Raw genomic sequence first — 16,691 nt, forward strand, 5'->3', positions numbered from 1 at the left:
CAGAGACCTTTTTAGAAGATTAGACTATTACACAGTGGGAGAAGTTGGGAGAGGATTAGGGAGGCTTTGAGGACAAGAACATGAAAATGATGCATGAAGAGGGTAATACACAGGGCTTGAATTTTTCTGAGTACCCTGAGGGAGTCGTTTATTCATTCTACAAATATTTGTTGGTGTCCATTATATGCTGAGTTCTGCGTTAGGCACCAAGGCTATAGGGCTGATCCCTCCAACAAAGTATGACCCATGTGATTGTGCGCAGGGCCCAGCTAAACAGGAGACCCCCGTTGCTGCAGTCCTGAGTGAAGGTTAGCGGGTTAACTGGTGATAGGACATTTGTGCAGGATGGGAGAGATTTTCATGCTGACTCCGGATGGCAGACGCTCCCTCCCACCAAGAGCGCTGATAAAAGAGAGAACCCTCTTTCATTGCCATGGCTCTGAGATCCAGAGGACAGATCAGAGAATGCTCAGAACAAGGAGGAAGCTGGGTGTCTGGCATTTTACAGACCTCCATAAATAAAAACAGTAGCAACATGATCGTTGACGAGGACTCTGAACTTCATATGAACCCTGAACATTGCAGACAGAAAAAGAGAATCTCCTACAATTAATAATGGATACCTGAATACAAGGAAGTGACTATTATAGCAAAGACTGGGATGGGAAACTCAGAACAGAATTGTTTGTTTAACGTCTCTCAAGATGGAGTTGGGAAATTGGAGTAAACTCTTCCGATACTTGGCTGCATTTCTTAACTGGAGGAAAATGTGTTCATTTAAAATTTTTGCTTGGTGAGTAAATGATCAGGAGTCATTCATGTGAGTGAAATAGGTTGTGAGGTGCACTAGCAACTGGGGCTTGGATATCAAAGGGTAGAGAACATACTTCATGAGAGGAGAGTTGGGCACTGGGAGGAAATTACAGGGATCCTTTTGCAGAAATGGAATTATTTACTGAACTGCTCTCCTATGATGACATATGCCATGGTAGGCAGGAATTTGATTAGCCTTTGCATTTAAGTGGCCAGGGGTAGTTTTTATTGTTTCCAAGAAATTATCTCAGTGTCTAGTAGAAGAAAGGCCACAGAGGTGATGTCCAGGCATTACACTGCCTTAGTAAACACTCCCTTTGGACTATGAACTTAAGTTCTCTTCCAAATGTGATAACCTCAAAACATAAAATAATGTTTACGGTTTTGTTCCAGTTTGCTAATGCTGCCAGAATGTAAAACACCACAAATGGATTAGCTTTTATAAAAGGGGGTTTATTTGGTTACACAGTTACAGTCTTAAGGCCATAAAGTGTCCAAGGTAAGGCATCAACAATCGGGTACCTTCACTGGAGGATGGCCAATGGCATCCGGAAAACCTCTGTTGGGAAACCAGCACGTGGCTGGTGCCTGCTTTGGAGTTCTGGTTTCACAGTGGCTTTCTCCCAGGACGTTCCTCTCTAGGCTGCAGCTCCTCAAAAATGTCACTCTTATTTGCTTTTGGGGCATTTGTCCTCTCTTAGCTTCTCTGGAGCAAAAGTCTGCTTTCAAAGGCTGTCTCCAAATGTCTCTGTAAGCTGAAGCTCCTCTCTCAGCTCCTGTCCATTTTTTAAAGTGTCCCTCTTAGCTGTAGCAAGCTCTCTCCTTCTGTCTGAGCTTTATAGTGCTCTAGTAAACTAATCAAGGCCCATGCTGAATGGGTAGGACCACATCTCCATGGAAATCATCTAATCAGAGTTATCACCTACAGTTGGGTGGGTCACATCTCCATGGAAACACTCAAAGAATTACAATCTAATCAACACCAATATGTCTGCCCACACAAGATTGCATCAAAGACAATGGCATTTGGGGGGACATTAATACATTCAAACTGGCACAGAATTCAAGTTCAAAGAGAATTAAGAAATGCTGTAGAATCCGGAATGGTTCTGGGTAAGATATTTGCTTCATAATGTCAGCCCTTGATTGAGTCAAATTATAGAAGTGAGCTGAAGGTCCTGCTCCTCTTAGCTTAATGCTTTACATGTCTGTTACTTTAGAATCTAAATTGCTTGAGAACATTGATTATTGGTTTTCCACAATTCACAAGCAATCAGGAAAAACTGATTTCCTAACAATGAAAGAATAGAACATATCTTTGTTTTTTACAATACAGTGGTTATATTTTTCTACTCCACCAGTTTAAAAAGTCAGGTATTATTTCATCTTATTTCTAAGACATTTATGTCTTGGGTTCTGGAGCTTAGTGGGTTAATGTGAGGCTGTCCCATGGGGTCTGTTAACATAATTAGAATCCCAATAAGATGTGGGTTCTGATATATTTCCAGGTACTCTGTGGGCACTCTGAAAATATGACTAGCTGAGGGTGAGGCTGTTTAACCGGAGACCAATCTGATCTCATTGGTCTTGATTTTTTTAAACTGATTTTTTCAGTTATCAGTGCTGTACTCCAAAACTTTTTGGCTTCTGTTTTTGTAAATTGCATTGGACAGCACCTTCTCTGGATGTTTTCCCAACAATTTTTTTTTTTTTTTTTTTTTTTAAATCATCATTTTATTGAGATATATTCACATACCACGCAGTCATACAAAACAAATTGTACTTTCGATTGTTTACAGTACCATTACATAGTTGTACATTCATCACCTAAATCAATCCCTGACACCTTCATTAGCACACACACAAAAATAACAAGAATAATAATTAGAGTGAAAAGAGCAATTGAAGTAAAAAAGAACACTGGGTACCTTTGTCTGTTTGTTTCCTTCCCCTACTTTTCTACACATCCATCCATAAACTAGACAAAGTGGTGTTTGGTCCTTATGGCTTTCCCAATCCCATTGTCACCCCTCATAAGCTACATTTTTATACAACTGTCTTCGAGATTCATGGGTTCTGGGTTGTAGTTTGATAGTTTCAGGTATCCACCACCAGCTACCCCAATTCTTTAGAACCTAAAAAGGGTTGTCTAAAGTGTGCATAAGAGTGCCCACCAGAGTGACCTCTCGGCTCCTTTTGGAATCTCTCTGCCACTGAAGCTTATTTCATTTCCTTTCACATCCCCCTTTTGGTCAAGAAGATGTTCTCCGTCCCACGGTGCCAGGTCTACATTCCTCCCTGGGAGTCATATTCCACGTTGCCAGGGAGATTCACTTCCCTGGGTGTCTGATCCCACGTAGGGGGGAGGGCAGTGATTTCACCTTTCAAGTTGGCTTAGCCAGAGAGAGAGGGCCACATCTGAGCAACAAAGAGGCATTCAGGAGGAGACTCTTAGGCACAAATACAGGGAGGCCTAGCCTCTCCTTTGCAGCAAACCGTCTTCCCAAGGGTAAAACTTATGGTAGAGGGCTCAACCCATCAAACCACCAGTCCCCTATGTCTGTGGTCATGTTAGCAACCATGGAGGTGGGGTAGGCGAATACCCCTGCATTCTCCACAGGCTCCTCAAGGGGGCACTACATCTTTTTTTTTTTTTTTTTTTTCTCCTTGTTTGTCTTTTTTCTTTTTTTTTTTTTTTTTTTTTTTTTAACTTTCCCTTCTTTTTTCAAATCACCTGTATGAAAAAAAAAGTTAAAAAGAAAACAAACATACAATAAAAGAGCATTTCAAAGAGACCATAGCAAGGGAGTAAGAAAAAGACAACTAACCTAAGATAACTGCTTAACTTCCACCATGTTCCTACTTTACCCCAAGAAAGTTACATAATATAGCAACATTTCAGTGAACTTGTTCCTACTACAACCATCAGAAATTAACAGACCATAGTCATTTCTGGGCATCCCCAGAACGTTAAATAGCTTATCTGTTCTTCCTGGATTATTGTTCCCCCTTCCTTAATTGCTCTCTACTGCTAGTTCCCCTACATTCTACATTATAAACCATTTGTTTTACATTTTTCAAAGTTCACATTAGTGGTAGCATATAATATTTCTCTTTTTGTGCCTGGCTTATTTCGCTCAGCATTATGTCTTCAAGGTTCATCCATGTTGTCATATGTTTCACCAGATCGTTCCTTCTTACTGCCGCGTAGTATTCCATCGTGTGTATATACCACATTTTATTTATCCACTCATCTGTTGAAGGACATTTGGGTTGTTTCCATCTCTTGGCAATTGTGAATAATGCTGCTATGAACATTGGCGTGCAGATATCTGTTCGTGTCACTGCTTTCCGATCTTCCGGGTATATACCGAGGAGTGCAATCGCTGGATCGAATGGTAGCTCTATATCTAGTTTTCTAAGGAACTGCCAGACTGACTTCCAGAGTGGCTGAACCATTATACAGTCCCACCAACAATGAATAAGAGTTCCAATTTCTCCACATCCCCTCCAGCATTTGTAGTTTCCTGTTTGTTTAATGGCAGCCATTCTAACCGGTGTTAGATGGTATCTCATTGTGGTCTTAATTTGCATCTCTCTAATAGCTAGTGAAGCTGAACATTTTTTCATGTGTTTCTTGGTCATTTGTATTTCCTCTTCAGAGAACTGTCTTTTCATATCTTTTGCCCATTTTATAATTGGGCTGTCTGTACTATTGTCATTGAGTTGTAGGATTTCTTTGTATATGCAAGATATCAGTCTTTTGTCAGATACATGGTTTCCAAAAATTTTTTCCCATTAAGTTGGCTGCCTCTTTACCTTTTTGAGAAATTCCTTTGAGGTGCAGAAACTTCTAAGCTTGAGGAGTTCCCATTTATCTATTTTCTCTTTTGTTGCTTGTGCTTTGGGTGTAAAGTCTAGGAAGTGGCCTCCTAATACAAGGTCTTGAAGATGTTTTCCTACATTATCTTCTAGGAGTTTTATGGTACTTTCTTTTATATTGAGATCTTTGGTCCATTTTGAGTTAATTTTTGTGTAGGGGGTGAGGTAGGGGTCCTCTTTCATTCTTTTGGATATGGATATCCAACTCTCCCAGCCCCATTTGTTGAAAAGACCATTATGGCTCAGTTCGGTGACTTTGGGGGCCTTATCAAAGATCAGTCGGCCATAGATCTGAGGGTCTATCTCTGAATTCTCAATTCGATTCCATTGATCTATATGTCTATCTTTGTGCCAGTACCATGCTGTTTTGGCAACTGTGGCTTTATAATAAGCTTCAAAGTCAGGGAGTGTAAGTCCTCCCACTTCGTTTTTCTTTTTTAGAGTGTCTTTAGCAATTCGAGGCATCTTCCCTTTCCAAATAAATTTGATAACTAGCTTTTCCAAGTCTGCAAAGTAGGTTGTTGGAATTTTGATTGGGATTGCATTGAATCTGTAGATGAGTTTGGGTAGAATTGACATCTTAATGACATTTAGCCTTCCTATCCATGAACATGGAATATTTTTCCATCTTTTAAGGTCCCCTTCTATTTCTTTTAGTAGAGTTATGTAGTTTTCTTTGTATAGGTCTTTTACATCTTTGGTTAAGTTGATTCCTAGGTACTTGATTTTTTTAGTTGCTATTGAAAATGGTATCTTTTTCTTGAGTGTCTCTTCAGTTTGTTCATTTCTAGCATATAGAAACATTACTGACTTATGTGCATTAATCTTGTATCCCGCTACTTTGCTAAATTTGTTTATTAGCTCTAGTAGGTGTATCGTTGATTTCTCAGGGTTTTCTAGATATAAGATCATATCATCTGCAAACAATGACAGTTTTACTTCTTCTTTTCCAATTTGGATGCCTTTTATTTCTTTGTCTTGCCGGATTGCCCTGGCTAGCACTTCCAGCACAATGTTGAATAACAGTGGTGACAGCGGGCATCCTTGTCTTGTTCCTGATCTTAGAGGGAAGGCTTTCAGTCTCTCACCATTGAGTACTATGCTGGCTGTGGGTTTTTCATATATGCTCTTTATCATGTTGAGGAAGTTTCCTTCAATTCCTACCTTTTGAAGTGTTTTTATCAAAAAGGGATGTTGGATTTTGTCAAATGCTTTTTCAGCATCTATTGAGATGATCAATTGATTTTTCTCTTTCGAGTTTTAATGTGTTGTAATACATTGATTGTTTTTCTGATGTTGAACCATCCTTGCATGCCTGGAATGAACCCCACTTGGTCATGGTGTATGATTTTTTTAATGTGTCTTTGGATTCGATTTGCAAGTATTTTGTTGAGGATTTTTGCATCTATATTCATTAGGGAGATTGGCCGGTAGTTTTCCTTTTTTGTAGCATCTTTGCCTGGTTTTGGTATTAGATTGATGTTAGCTTCATAAAATGAGTTAGGTAGTGTTCCATTTTCTTCAATGTTTTGAAAGAGTTTGAGTAAGATTGGTGTCAGTTCTTTCTGGAAAGTTTGGTAGAATTCCCCTGTGAAGCCATCTGGCCCTGGGCATTTATTTGTGGGAAGATTTTTGATGACTGATTGGATCTCTTTGCTTGTGATGGGTTGGTTGAGGTCTTCTATTTCTTCTCTGGTCAGTCTAGGTTGTTCATATGTTTCCAGGAAATTGTCCATTTCTTCTACATTATCCAGTTTGTTGCCATACAGTTGTTCATAATATCCTCTTATAATTTTTTTAATTTCTTCAGGATCTGCAGTTATGTCACCTTTTTCATTCATTATTTTGTTTATATGGGTCTTCTCTCTTTTTGATTTTGTCAGTCTAGCTAGGGGCTTGTCAATCTTGTTGATCTTCTCAAAGAACCAACTTTTGGTGATATTTATCCTTTCTATTGTTTTTTTGTTCTCTATGTCATTTATTTCTGCTTTAATCCTTGTTATTTCTTTTCTTCTACTTGGTTTAGGATTGGTTTGCTGTTCATTTTCTAGCTTCTTCAGTTGATCCATTAGTTCTTTGATTTTGGCTCTTTCTTCCTTTTTAATATATGCGTTTAGTGCTATAAATTTCCCCCTTAGCACTGCTTTTGCTGCATCCCATAGGTTTTGGTATGTTGTGTTCTCATTTTCATTCGTCTCTATATATTTAGCAATTTCTCTTGCTATTTCTTCTTTAACCCACTGATTGTTTAGGAGTGTGTTGTTTAACCTCCAGGTATTTGTGAATTTTCTAAGTCTCTGATGGTTATTGACTTCTAATTGTATTCCATTGTGGTCAGAGAATGTGCTTTGAATAATTTCAATCTTTTTAAATTTATTGAGGCTTGTTTTATGTCCCAGCATATGATCTATTCTGGAGAAAGTTCCGTGAGCACTAGAAAAGTATGTGTATCCTGGTGATTTGGGATGTAATGTCCTGTAGATGTCTGTTAAATCTAATTCATTTATCAGATTGTTTAGGTTTTCAATTTCCTTATTGGTCTTCTGTCTGGTTGATCTATCTATAGGAGAGAGTGATGTGTTGAAGTCTCCCACAATTATTGTGGAAACATCAATTGCTTCCTTTAGTTTTGCCAATGTTTCTCTCATGTATTTTGTGGCACCTTGATTGGGTGCATAGACATTTACGATTGTTATTTCTTCTTGCTGAATTGCCCCTTTTATTAGTATGTAGTGGCCTTCTTTGTCTCTCAAAACATCCCTGCATTTGAAGTCTATTTTATCTGAGATTAATATTGCTACACCTGCTTTCTTTTGGCTGTAGCTTGCATGAAATATTTTTTTCCATCCTTTCACTTTCAATTTCTTTGTGTCCCTGTGTCTAAGATGAGTCTCTTGTATGCAACATATTGATGGTTCATTTTTTTTTGATCCATTCTGCGAATCTATATCTTTTAATTGGGGAGTTTAATCCATTTACATTCAACGTTAAAACCGTGAAGGCATTTCTTGAATCGGCCATCTTATCCTTTGGGTTATGTTTGCCATATTTTTCCCTCTCTCTATTAATATCCTTTATTGTACCCATACCGAATCTCTTTAGTACTGAACCTTTCTCCAAGTCTCTCTGTCCTGTCTTTGTTTCTCTGTCTGTAGGGCTCCCTTTAGTATCTCCAGTAGGGCAGGTCTCTTGTTAGCAAATTCTCTCAGCATTTCTTTGTCTGTGAAAAATTTAAGCTCTCCCTCAAATTTGAAGGAGAGCTTTGCTGGATAAAGTATTCTTGGCTGGAAATTCCTCTCTCTCAGAATTTTAAATATATCGTGCCATTGCCTTCTCGCCTCCATGGTGGCTGCTGAGTAGTCACTACTTAGTCTTATGCTGTTTCCTTTGTATGTGGTGAATTGCTTTTCTCTTGCTGCTTTCAGAACTTGCTCCTTCTCTTCTATGTTTGACAGTGTGATCAGTATATGTCTCGGAGTGGGTTTTTTTGGATTTATTCTATTTGGAGTTCGCTGAGCATTTATGATTTGTGTATTTATGTTGTTTAGAAGATTTGGGAAGTTTTCCCCAACAATTTCTTTGAATACTCTTCCTAGACCTTTACCCTTTTCTTCCCCTTCTGGGACACCAATGAGTCTTATATTCGGACGCTTCATATTATCTATCATATCCCTGAGGTCCATTTCGAGTTTTTCAATTTTTTTCCCCATTCTTTCTTTTATGCTTTCATTTTCCATTCTGTCATCTTCCAGGTCACTGATTCGTTGTTCAACTTCCTCTAGTCTTGTACTATGAGTGTCCAGAATCTTTTTAATTTGGTCAACAGTTTCTTTAATTTCCATAAGATCATCCATTTTTTTATTTAGTCTTGCAATGTCTTCTTTATGCTCTTCTAGGGTCTTCTTGATTTCCTTCATATCCCGTACTAGGGTCTCATTGTTCATCTTTAGTTCTTTGAGTAGCTGCTCTAGGTGTGTCTCTTCTGGTCTTTTGATTTGGGTGCTTGGGCTTGGGTTATCCATATCGTCTGGTTTTTTCATATGCTTTATAATTTTCTGTTGTTTTTGGCCTCGTGGCATTTGCTGTCCTTGATAGGGTTCTTTTAGGGTTTGTAGACCAGTTGAAGTCCTTATCTCTAGTTTATCAGATCTACAGCTTCGTGGAGTACACTTTCTCTAACTAACCAGCAGGTGGCGTCCACGAGCCACCTGTTCTCCACAAGCCAGATCTCCCCTGCTTAGCCTTTTTGGTGAGTGGGGGAGTGAGTCTTGTGGGGCCCAATTGGTGTCCCAAGCTTGCGTGTGTAGTTGGTGTTGCCTGCCCTGTATGTGGGGCGTGTTTCTGGGCAGTCGGGGAGGGGGGGTGGCCCTAACAATCAAATCTCCCTGATGATCCTAGAGTTTTAAAGCTACTGCAATAGTCTAATCCTTCAGTTCAGTCCTGCCACAGTTTGTCTCTGCCACTGACCCACAAGTCTTTGGTATTGGCGTATGGCTCCTGGGACTTGCAAGTGGGCCCCTCTTCCAGGCTGTGCACCCCGGGTCCCCTGTTGAGGGATGACTGTGCTATGTCACAGGTGAGTGCCGTCCCCCCAGGGCAGTTCTGGGCTGCTGGGCTGTGTTGGGAGGCTCCCAGTCTGCTCAAATGATGGCTGAATGGGGCTCTGTTAATTCACACTGCTCCCCCTTCCCAGCTCTGGGACATTCAGCTGAGGTTGCAGGGAAGGCTAATGTCCACGCCCAGTTTTGTGGTGTGTGCCTGTTATTTGAAGCACTTCCGTCACACTGGGTTGTCTGGGGCAGCTCTGGGCTATGGGGCTGGCGATGGGCAGGAGTGTTTCCTGTCCACCAGGATGGTGGCTGTGAGCGGACACCCCCCTTTTCTTGGGAAGTTGTGTTGTTTAGTGAATTTTCTCAGCCACTGGATTATTGCCTTTTGTCTCAGAGCTCTCTTATTTCTGCTCTTGACTTGACGTGCCCAAATTTCAATTCTTTGAAGCTTTCTGTATTGAGCTTCTTAGAGTAATTGTTTTAGAAAAAGCAAAAAGGATTCAAAAAAAAAAAAAAAAAAAAAAAAAAAAAAAAACGGCCCTCCTCAGAGATCTAATGGGTTATTGAAATGCTAATAGACAAAGCAACCAGGGCCATTAAGGAAAGGTGCCCTGGGCAGAGAGATCAGCCTTGCTTCGGGATTTGCATATGCGCCTCAAGGCCTGATCTCCGCCCTTCCCCTTTCTGTGTTCACCAGAACTCCAAAAATCCTCTGCTTTTACTTTGGAGCTTCTCGTGTTGTTTTCCTTCTATGCCCGTCTCCTCTCTGCTGGGCTGGCTGCTCTCAGAGTCTCTGGTGTCTGGCCTCAGTCTATCTATGGTTGGAGTTTGAATCAGTAGAATGAGTTTCCGATGAGAGCAGCCACTGCAATTTTCCCTTCTCCTTCCTGGAGCTGACAGCCCCTCCTCCCCCGGGACTGAGCCTGGCAGGGAGGGGCGCGGGTCCCCTGGCCGCAAAAACTTACAGATTTCGCTGATCTCAGCAGTTCCACTTTTTCATGAGTGTTGTATGAAGTATGCCCAAAGACAGATTGCTCTGTGGTGTCCAGTCCACGCAGTTCCTGGCTTTTTACCTACTTTCCTGGAGGAGTAACTAAAACATACAGCTCACCAGTCTGCCATCTTGCCCCGCCTCCCCTAAAGCCTTTTAAGCCCCAACAATTTTATTGGTGACATCATAACACACTCTAAAGATGAGGAGAAAAGCTGAAATTGGGATCGCTGATATGGTATGTCACCCTTACAAAAGTGGGCTTTCCTGAGTGAAAACAACTTTTTCATTGGTTCTATAAACAGTCACCAATTAAAAACGTGGGAAATGCGTTATGAAGGTACACGTGTGTTACAAGGACTAGGTGCTTGATTGCTGCTTTCAGAATGTCTCTGATTTATTATTATTTTAACGAGTGCAAGAACAAAGGAAAGGCCAGAAATAGGATGGCACCTCAGGCAGCACGTCTCTTACCAGGTTTTACCCTCCAAAATGGGATTAGAGTCAGAGTTACTCAACCATAGTCACAGTATTGAAATGGGAAAGGATGTTAAAGGGACTCAGCATAGTAAAAACTAAAAAATGTATGATGATTTTTATAGTAAAATAACTCATACCACAAAAAGCTATTGATAAAAGGACTCTTAATTATACCAAGTTAGATTCAGGGCTTGTACTTGGCTTCCATCATCTATTTCATTCATCTCTCTATGACTTCATTTGCTTGAATTCTAATAGAATTTCAGATACAGGATTTGCTCATTTCACTTTTTTTCTTTACCTTTGAAAGTTTTACCTGGCAGTTTATAGGGATATTTGGTCCTTAAATAGAATTATATTAACTCCACCCCACAGTTAGCTCTGGGAAATTCATCTTCCTTAAAGAGAGGTCCAGCACTTCTCTATTTACTCTTGTGGAGGAATAATATTTTGACATATTAACCTTTTACTTCCCTATGTTTTCCTCTTTTCCTTCCTCTCCATTCAAGCAGAAAGTAGGCTCTGTGTTTGTTGCCCTATGGGAGGCACATGGCAGGGCAGAAAGCAGAGGAGTCTACAATTCTTTCTGGCTTTTGTTTTCCAAAAGCCTAAACCTTTAGAGGAAAGTAATTTCTGGAAATAGAGGGCTTTGAGGAAACATAAAGGGGGAGTTTTTGCCAAACTATGATGACCAGAAAGAAATTTTCTCTGGCTAGTGGGGGTGAGGAACACACACACACACACACACACACACACACACACAAACCTGGAGCCTTGTCAGGGTATAAAATAGAGCTGTTTTACAAACCTGGGAAAAGGCAGAGGTTAAGTGCCCCTAAAACCAACCTCCCACTGATTCTAGTAGAATGGGGACTCAGATTCAGAAATTATGCTGGGTTATAGACAAAAGAAGGCTATATTTCTAGTATACTTGGATTTGTTGATTGAGATTCACTTCTACCATACCAGTTAAAAAACACGTTATATTATATGGATACATGTAGCTACAGTGGTGCTCACTGAAGAGTTATGACAGCAGGAAAATGAAATAACTTCAATGTTGTTTGACTAAACCAATTATGATATATGAATACAATGAAAACTATTCAACTATTTAAATGTTACTTTTGAGATTACTTAATTATATAAAAGAACTTCAAAATAATCTGTGATTTCAAAATACACGTTATGAAATATTATGGACACAGTATGATCCAATTTTTAAACAAGAATGTATATAGACACAAAGAATAAACAAATATATACTACAAGTGACCATAATTCTTCCCTTTTAATTTTTCCTTAATTACTGTATGTTCTACAATTAACAGGTATTCCTTTCATAATAAAAACAATGCAAAAAATTACAAAATAAAATGTGACTCATTTACACTGAAAATACTAAACAAAATGCCACTGCTTTTATAGACAAGGGTGGGGAAGAAAAACTCTCCACCCTTCTTACACAGTTCTGCTGATATGGTAACTGGAATAGTCATTTCTTCACCTGCCAGGCTGTTATTGCCAAAATGATGCTAAAAACAAGGCAGAAACTGGGGAAAGAGCAAAAAAAAAAAGAAAAAAGAAAAACTAGATATGCATAATTTGGGATAGTAAAAGATGACAATATTCTTATACTTTCTTTTCTAGTGTTGTATCTTATATAAAGTATGTGCTTAGCAAATAGTGACCAAGACAAAAAACAAACAAGGAAAGGAAACTGTCTAGCACTCAGGAATATAAAAGGCGCAAAGGAAGTTTTGCTTCATGAACCTGACAAATTTTAAAAGTAAAGCTTTGGGTTGTTAGTTAAGAAACTCCAACATACAGACTATTGGAAGTCAGAATGGATGAGAACTTACTATTATTACAGGAGGACATGGGGGTGGGTGGGAGTGGTATCTTGTGAGAAGCTAGGATAAGGAATTCTGATTTTGCTTTGATGAATCTAAGAAGATAAAGATTATAAATATGGCAGCATATTTAGTTTAAATTGCGTTACATATTTAAGTATCTGAACTAGTTATTTCTCAGTGCTTTTCTATATTTAATAAAAAAACATGATAATCCAAGTAAGTATTTGAAGTCATGCATTATTTTTTATCACTTAAATACTTCCTAGTGTTTCTCGACAACCCCATCAAACTCTAATGTAAGTTATACTAATGGGAGACTAAATTGCATTGACTATAAACCACACATATTATAACTTCAAATTTCAAATTTCACTACAAAATTCCTTTTATTATACTTGCTTTTACCAATTTGCTTTGCTTTCAGTTGATTCCTTGAAACTGAAAACATAGAATTCATATTGACAAAAGACAATACTCTCCACATACTCATTGTTTCTTGCTCTAGTCCGTCTTTGAAAATTGTACTCACCTTTGGGAGTGTCACTGAGTTTATTTCTTTGAAGAATTAACACCTTTAGAAATGGAAGCCTATTTCTGAAGCTGCTTCTATGGTGCTTCATCCACAAGGATTTATGACGTGGAAGCTCCAATGAGATGGAGTATATGGCATTATTGCTGAGGTTTAATATTTCCAAAACATGTAAATATGCAAGAGTGCTTAAGGTTATTTTTGATAGGACACTGTTACTGAGATCCAGATGTTTTATTTTCCATTCTTTTTGTTTCATGTTAGACCGTAAGGGAAGTCTAATGAAATTGAAACTTATATCCACTGAGGCTCCTTTCTGTGACACGTCCACAGATACGTTGTGCTTTCCAATAAAAGAACAATTCATCAGAAGATATCCATTCCATTGGCACTCAGAATTGGATAAAATATTGCTTTTTCTTAGTGTGTTTGACATTGTTCCAGTAAAACATAGACCTATAACTATGGAAATGACTCTGAAATAGAGGTTTTTCATAATGCCTGGAAAAAAGAAAATGATTGACATTAAAAATAACTTACATAAAAAGTAATAGCAAATAAGAAGCAGAATATTTAATTTTCCATTTAAGATTTAGGAAAGTTACCTTGCCTTGATTGCCAATTTAAATGAATATATGGTTCCTTAGAAATTGCTGCATTAAAATGTAGCTACCAAAACAGAACAGTTAGGGTATAAAATTACATTGGTGTCACATTTATAAAAACAGGACTCTCTGATTTTTCAGAAAATATATTTCACTTAGTCCTCACCTTTGCTTCTGCTTCTCCAGTATTGTTCACCCTGCAGTCCTCTTTGGAGTAAGTGAAACATTACCAAGATTAAAGACCTCTTCTGCTTCCTTGCTGTTCATTAGAGCTGAGCAAAGTCTGTTATGCTTATCTACAGCATTATAATCAGCTATGTGATTTATTATATGAATGACATGCCATCCAGTTACACTAAATTGAGAACCTTCATAACTATGAGTAGAAAGTTCAACTCACAAAAGGGACTCGATTTTTTTATGACTCTTAAGAACTTCAAATTTTGTCTTTGTGGCTTTTGTGACTTTTCAAATAACTTTGAAATCATTTCGATATAAACAGCAGAAATAAAATGGGTTATCAAAAGAATGCTCTGCCTCAGAACCACAAAGATGTAGCAAGATATAGAAACATAAAGTCTCTTTTTCACCAAAAATTCTTGAGAAGCAATTGAAAGTTTTAAAACAAGTACTTATAAAATTATGATGGCTAAATGTATGCACACAAAAAAACCAATGTGAAAAGAAAATTAAATGGATAATATTGGTGTTTTGTTTTAATTAAACTACACTTAAGAGGCAGTTAGTCCACGAATTATCACATTATTCAGTCTGGAATGCTGGTTTACAACAAATCATCCCTTCCTTTCTGTTATAATACCCAGTCTAGTTCTCTTGCTACAGTCGGAAATACTAGAAGGCTTCATTGATCTTCCTGCCTCTGCCTCTTGACTTTCCTTCTTAACCCATCCTAGTTAATTCCAAAGGGCTATTTTCCCCTACCACTGCTTTTCTCTTATCATTCCCTCATTTGAAAACTTTATTGCCTGGAGTCCAAATCTCTCAGGATGGCATTCAAGGTTTTGCATTATCTAGCTAAACATAATTCATTTGATAAGTATACGTGGAGCTTGTGCAAAGAAATATATGTGGATCCCATGCTAAAATTAGCTTTTAGTTCATTCCCAATTTCAAGCTCAATGCTGTTTCCTTTCCTCAGTCCAAATCCTATGGCCTTGAGATTTTTTATCCTGTGTTAGCCTCTGTTTCATCTTTTTTTTCAGAAATCTTTCAGTAAACATTTATTGAATGAATGACTGTATGTTAGTAACATTCAGTTTGACAGAATATCAATACTATCCTGCACTGCTATTGTTTTGCTTTGCGCTCACAAGACTGGAAGCTTCCAGAAGGTAAGGGCAATGTTTTCTATATTTTATATTTTTAATGGTCTGCAGCTATGCTCTGAATTAATGAATGCATGGAGTGAATGAAATTTACCATGTAATTTTTTAAACTTCTGTTTCATACAAGGTCAATTTTCCCATATTTTGAAAGGCATCTAAATTCAGGTACACAAGGCTGTGAACTGCAAAGGTGCCCTACGACATGGAGAAGTAATTTACTTTTATAGTGTGCCTCTCACCCAATACCAGGTTGAATTAATATGCACAGTCAGAAAGGTATTTGTCTTATATTCAGGGCTACAATCATTATATATACAATTAATTATACACCAAAGTACTGTAACATCAGTAACAAAAAGAATATTGTTACCATTCACAGGTACATTACTTTGCGATAATTAAGAGAAAGATGTGGCTGGAAAATACTTTTTCTTAAGGGGACACAAGCAGTTTTTCTTGGACTTGGTTCATTTTTAAGTTGAAGATATTCATTCATTAACTAATAGATTTCAGTTGAAAACAGCTAGATAAGGGTACTCTTATGTCTTAAGTGATAGGTACTAATTTGTAAAAAAAAATTACATGCACTGTATAAAAACTTATATATATTAAATAATGAACTATTGACAAACCCCAGAAAAAGTACCTCAGGGAATTGGAAACAATTAAGTAAAATCAAATCTATAAATGGGCACATTCAAGCTGAAGTATGAGGAAACCAATGTATTCTATGTGTATGTGTGTGCATGTGCCTGTTTACAAAGAGAGGGGGAAGAAGGCAGTAGAAAAAAACAAAAAGTAGAAAGGAAATGAAGAGTCCTTACACAAAAGAAAAAGGTGACCAAAATAATTAGAAGAAAAAAATGAGAGGCTGTTTCTGATGACAAAAGATGTGGAAAGAACACAATAGTAATGCTGTTTCTAAGGCATACCTTAAGATCCTTAGGTAGTTGCAAGTGGTCTGTATCTGACTCAAGCCAGGCAGGGGATTTTAGACAGAAGCCTTTCAGGCTCCACCCATCCTCTATCAAGCCTGTCCTGCTGTAAAGCTTCACCCTTTCATCTCCAGGCTCTGGCCTCCTTGCCACGGTGACAGGATGCATATGCCCACTGCGTGCATCTATGCAGACAGTTGGACTATCCAACCTGAGATTCAACTGTTTAACTTTGAGTTCTAGGATTCCAGAGAGATTATATAAGCATTAACCATGCCCCATTCTCAAGCCACATCTAAATTCATCATGTTTGCCTGATTAAGTAGAAATAAGTTACTATATAACCATTAAAAAATGAACTGCGTTTTATGCATGATTTTCTGTAAACCTTCTTCTTTAATAAAAAAAATTAACTGCAAACCATTTATAGAATCTTTATTGTAAACAGAGGACCTTGTTATTAGAAAAAAAATAGTTACTAGAAATTGATTTAACTGAAACTCAAGTTAGCAATCTGAAACAGATTTATAGATTTATTTTTGTACGACATAATTTGTAATCTTTGCCTCCTCAAAACTTTTAGGAAGACTTAAAATTATCAGCATTTCAATGGTCTCTTCTTTGTAGAGTTTAGCACCATAACATTCTTGCCCTCTCAGAAAAAAAAAAACAAAACTCAACACAAGGTAGAATTTCCACCTTTC

General features: G+C 38.1%; 1 protein-coding gene across 2 annotated transcripts in view; it reads right to left on the bottom strand.

Moving 5' to 3' along the window:
- LRRC66 (leucine rich repeat containing 66) overlaps positions 1 to 16,618 on the bottom strand; it is a 54,749-nt gene extending 38,131 nt beyond the window's left edge. For both annotated transcript variants that reach the window (XM_037829786.1, XM_037829785.1), the window contains exons 1-2: positions 15,985 to 16,618; positions 13,102 to 13,602 (exon numbers count right to left, since the gene is read on the bottom strand). In XM_037829786.1, coding sequence (XP_037685714.1) covers positions 13,102 to 13,597 — 496 coding nt within the window. In that variant the 5' untranslated portion in view covers positions 13,598 to 13,602; positions 15,985 to 16,618. The remainder of the gene's footprint in view (positions 1 to 13,101; positions 13,603 to 15,984) is intronic.
- Between the last annotated feature and the right edge of the window lie 73 nt (positions 16,619 to 16,691).

Source organism: Choloepus didactylus, chromosome 3, assembly GCF_015220235.1.
Source record: "Choloepus didactylus isolate mChoDid1 chromosome 3, mChoDid1.pri, whole genome shotgun sequence".
In the NCBI taxonomy this organism is placed as follows: Eukaryota; Metazoa; Chordata; class Mammalia; order Pilosa; family Megalonychidae; genus Choloepus; species Choloepus didactylus.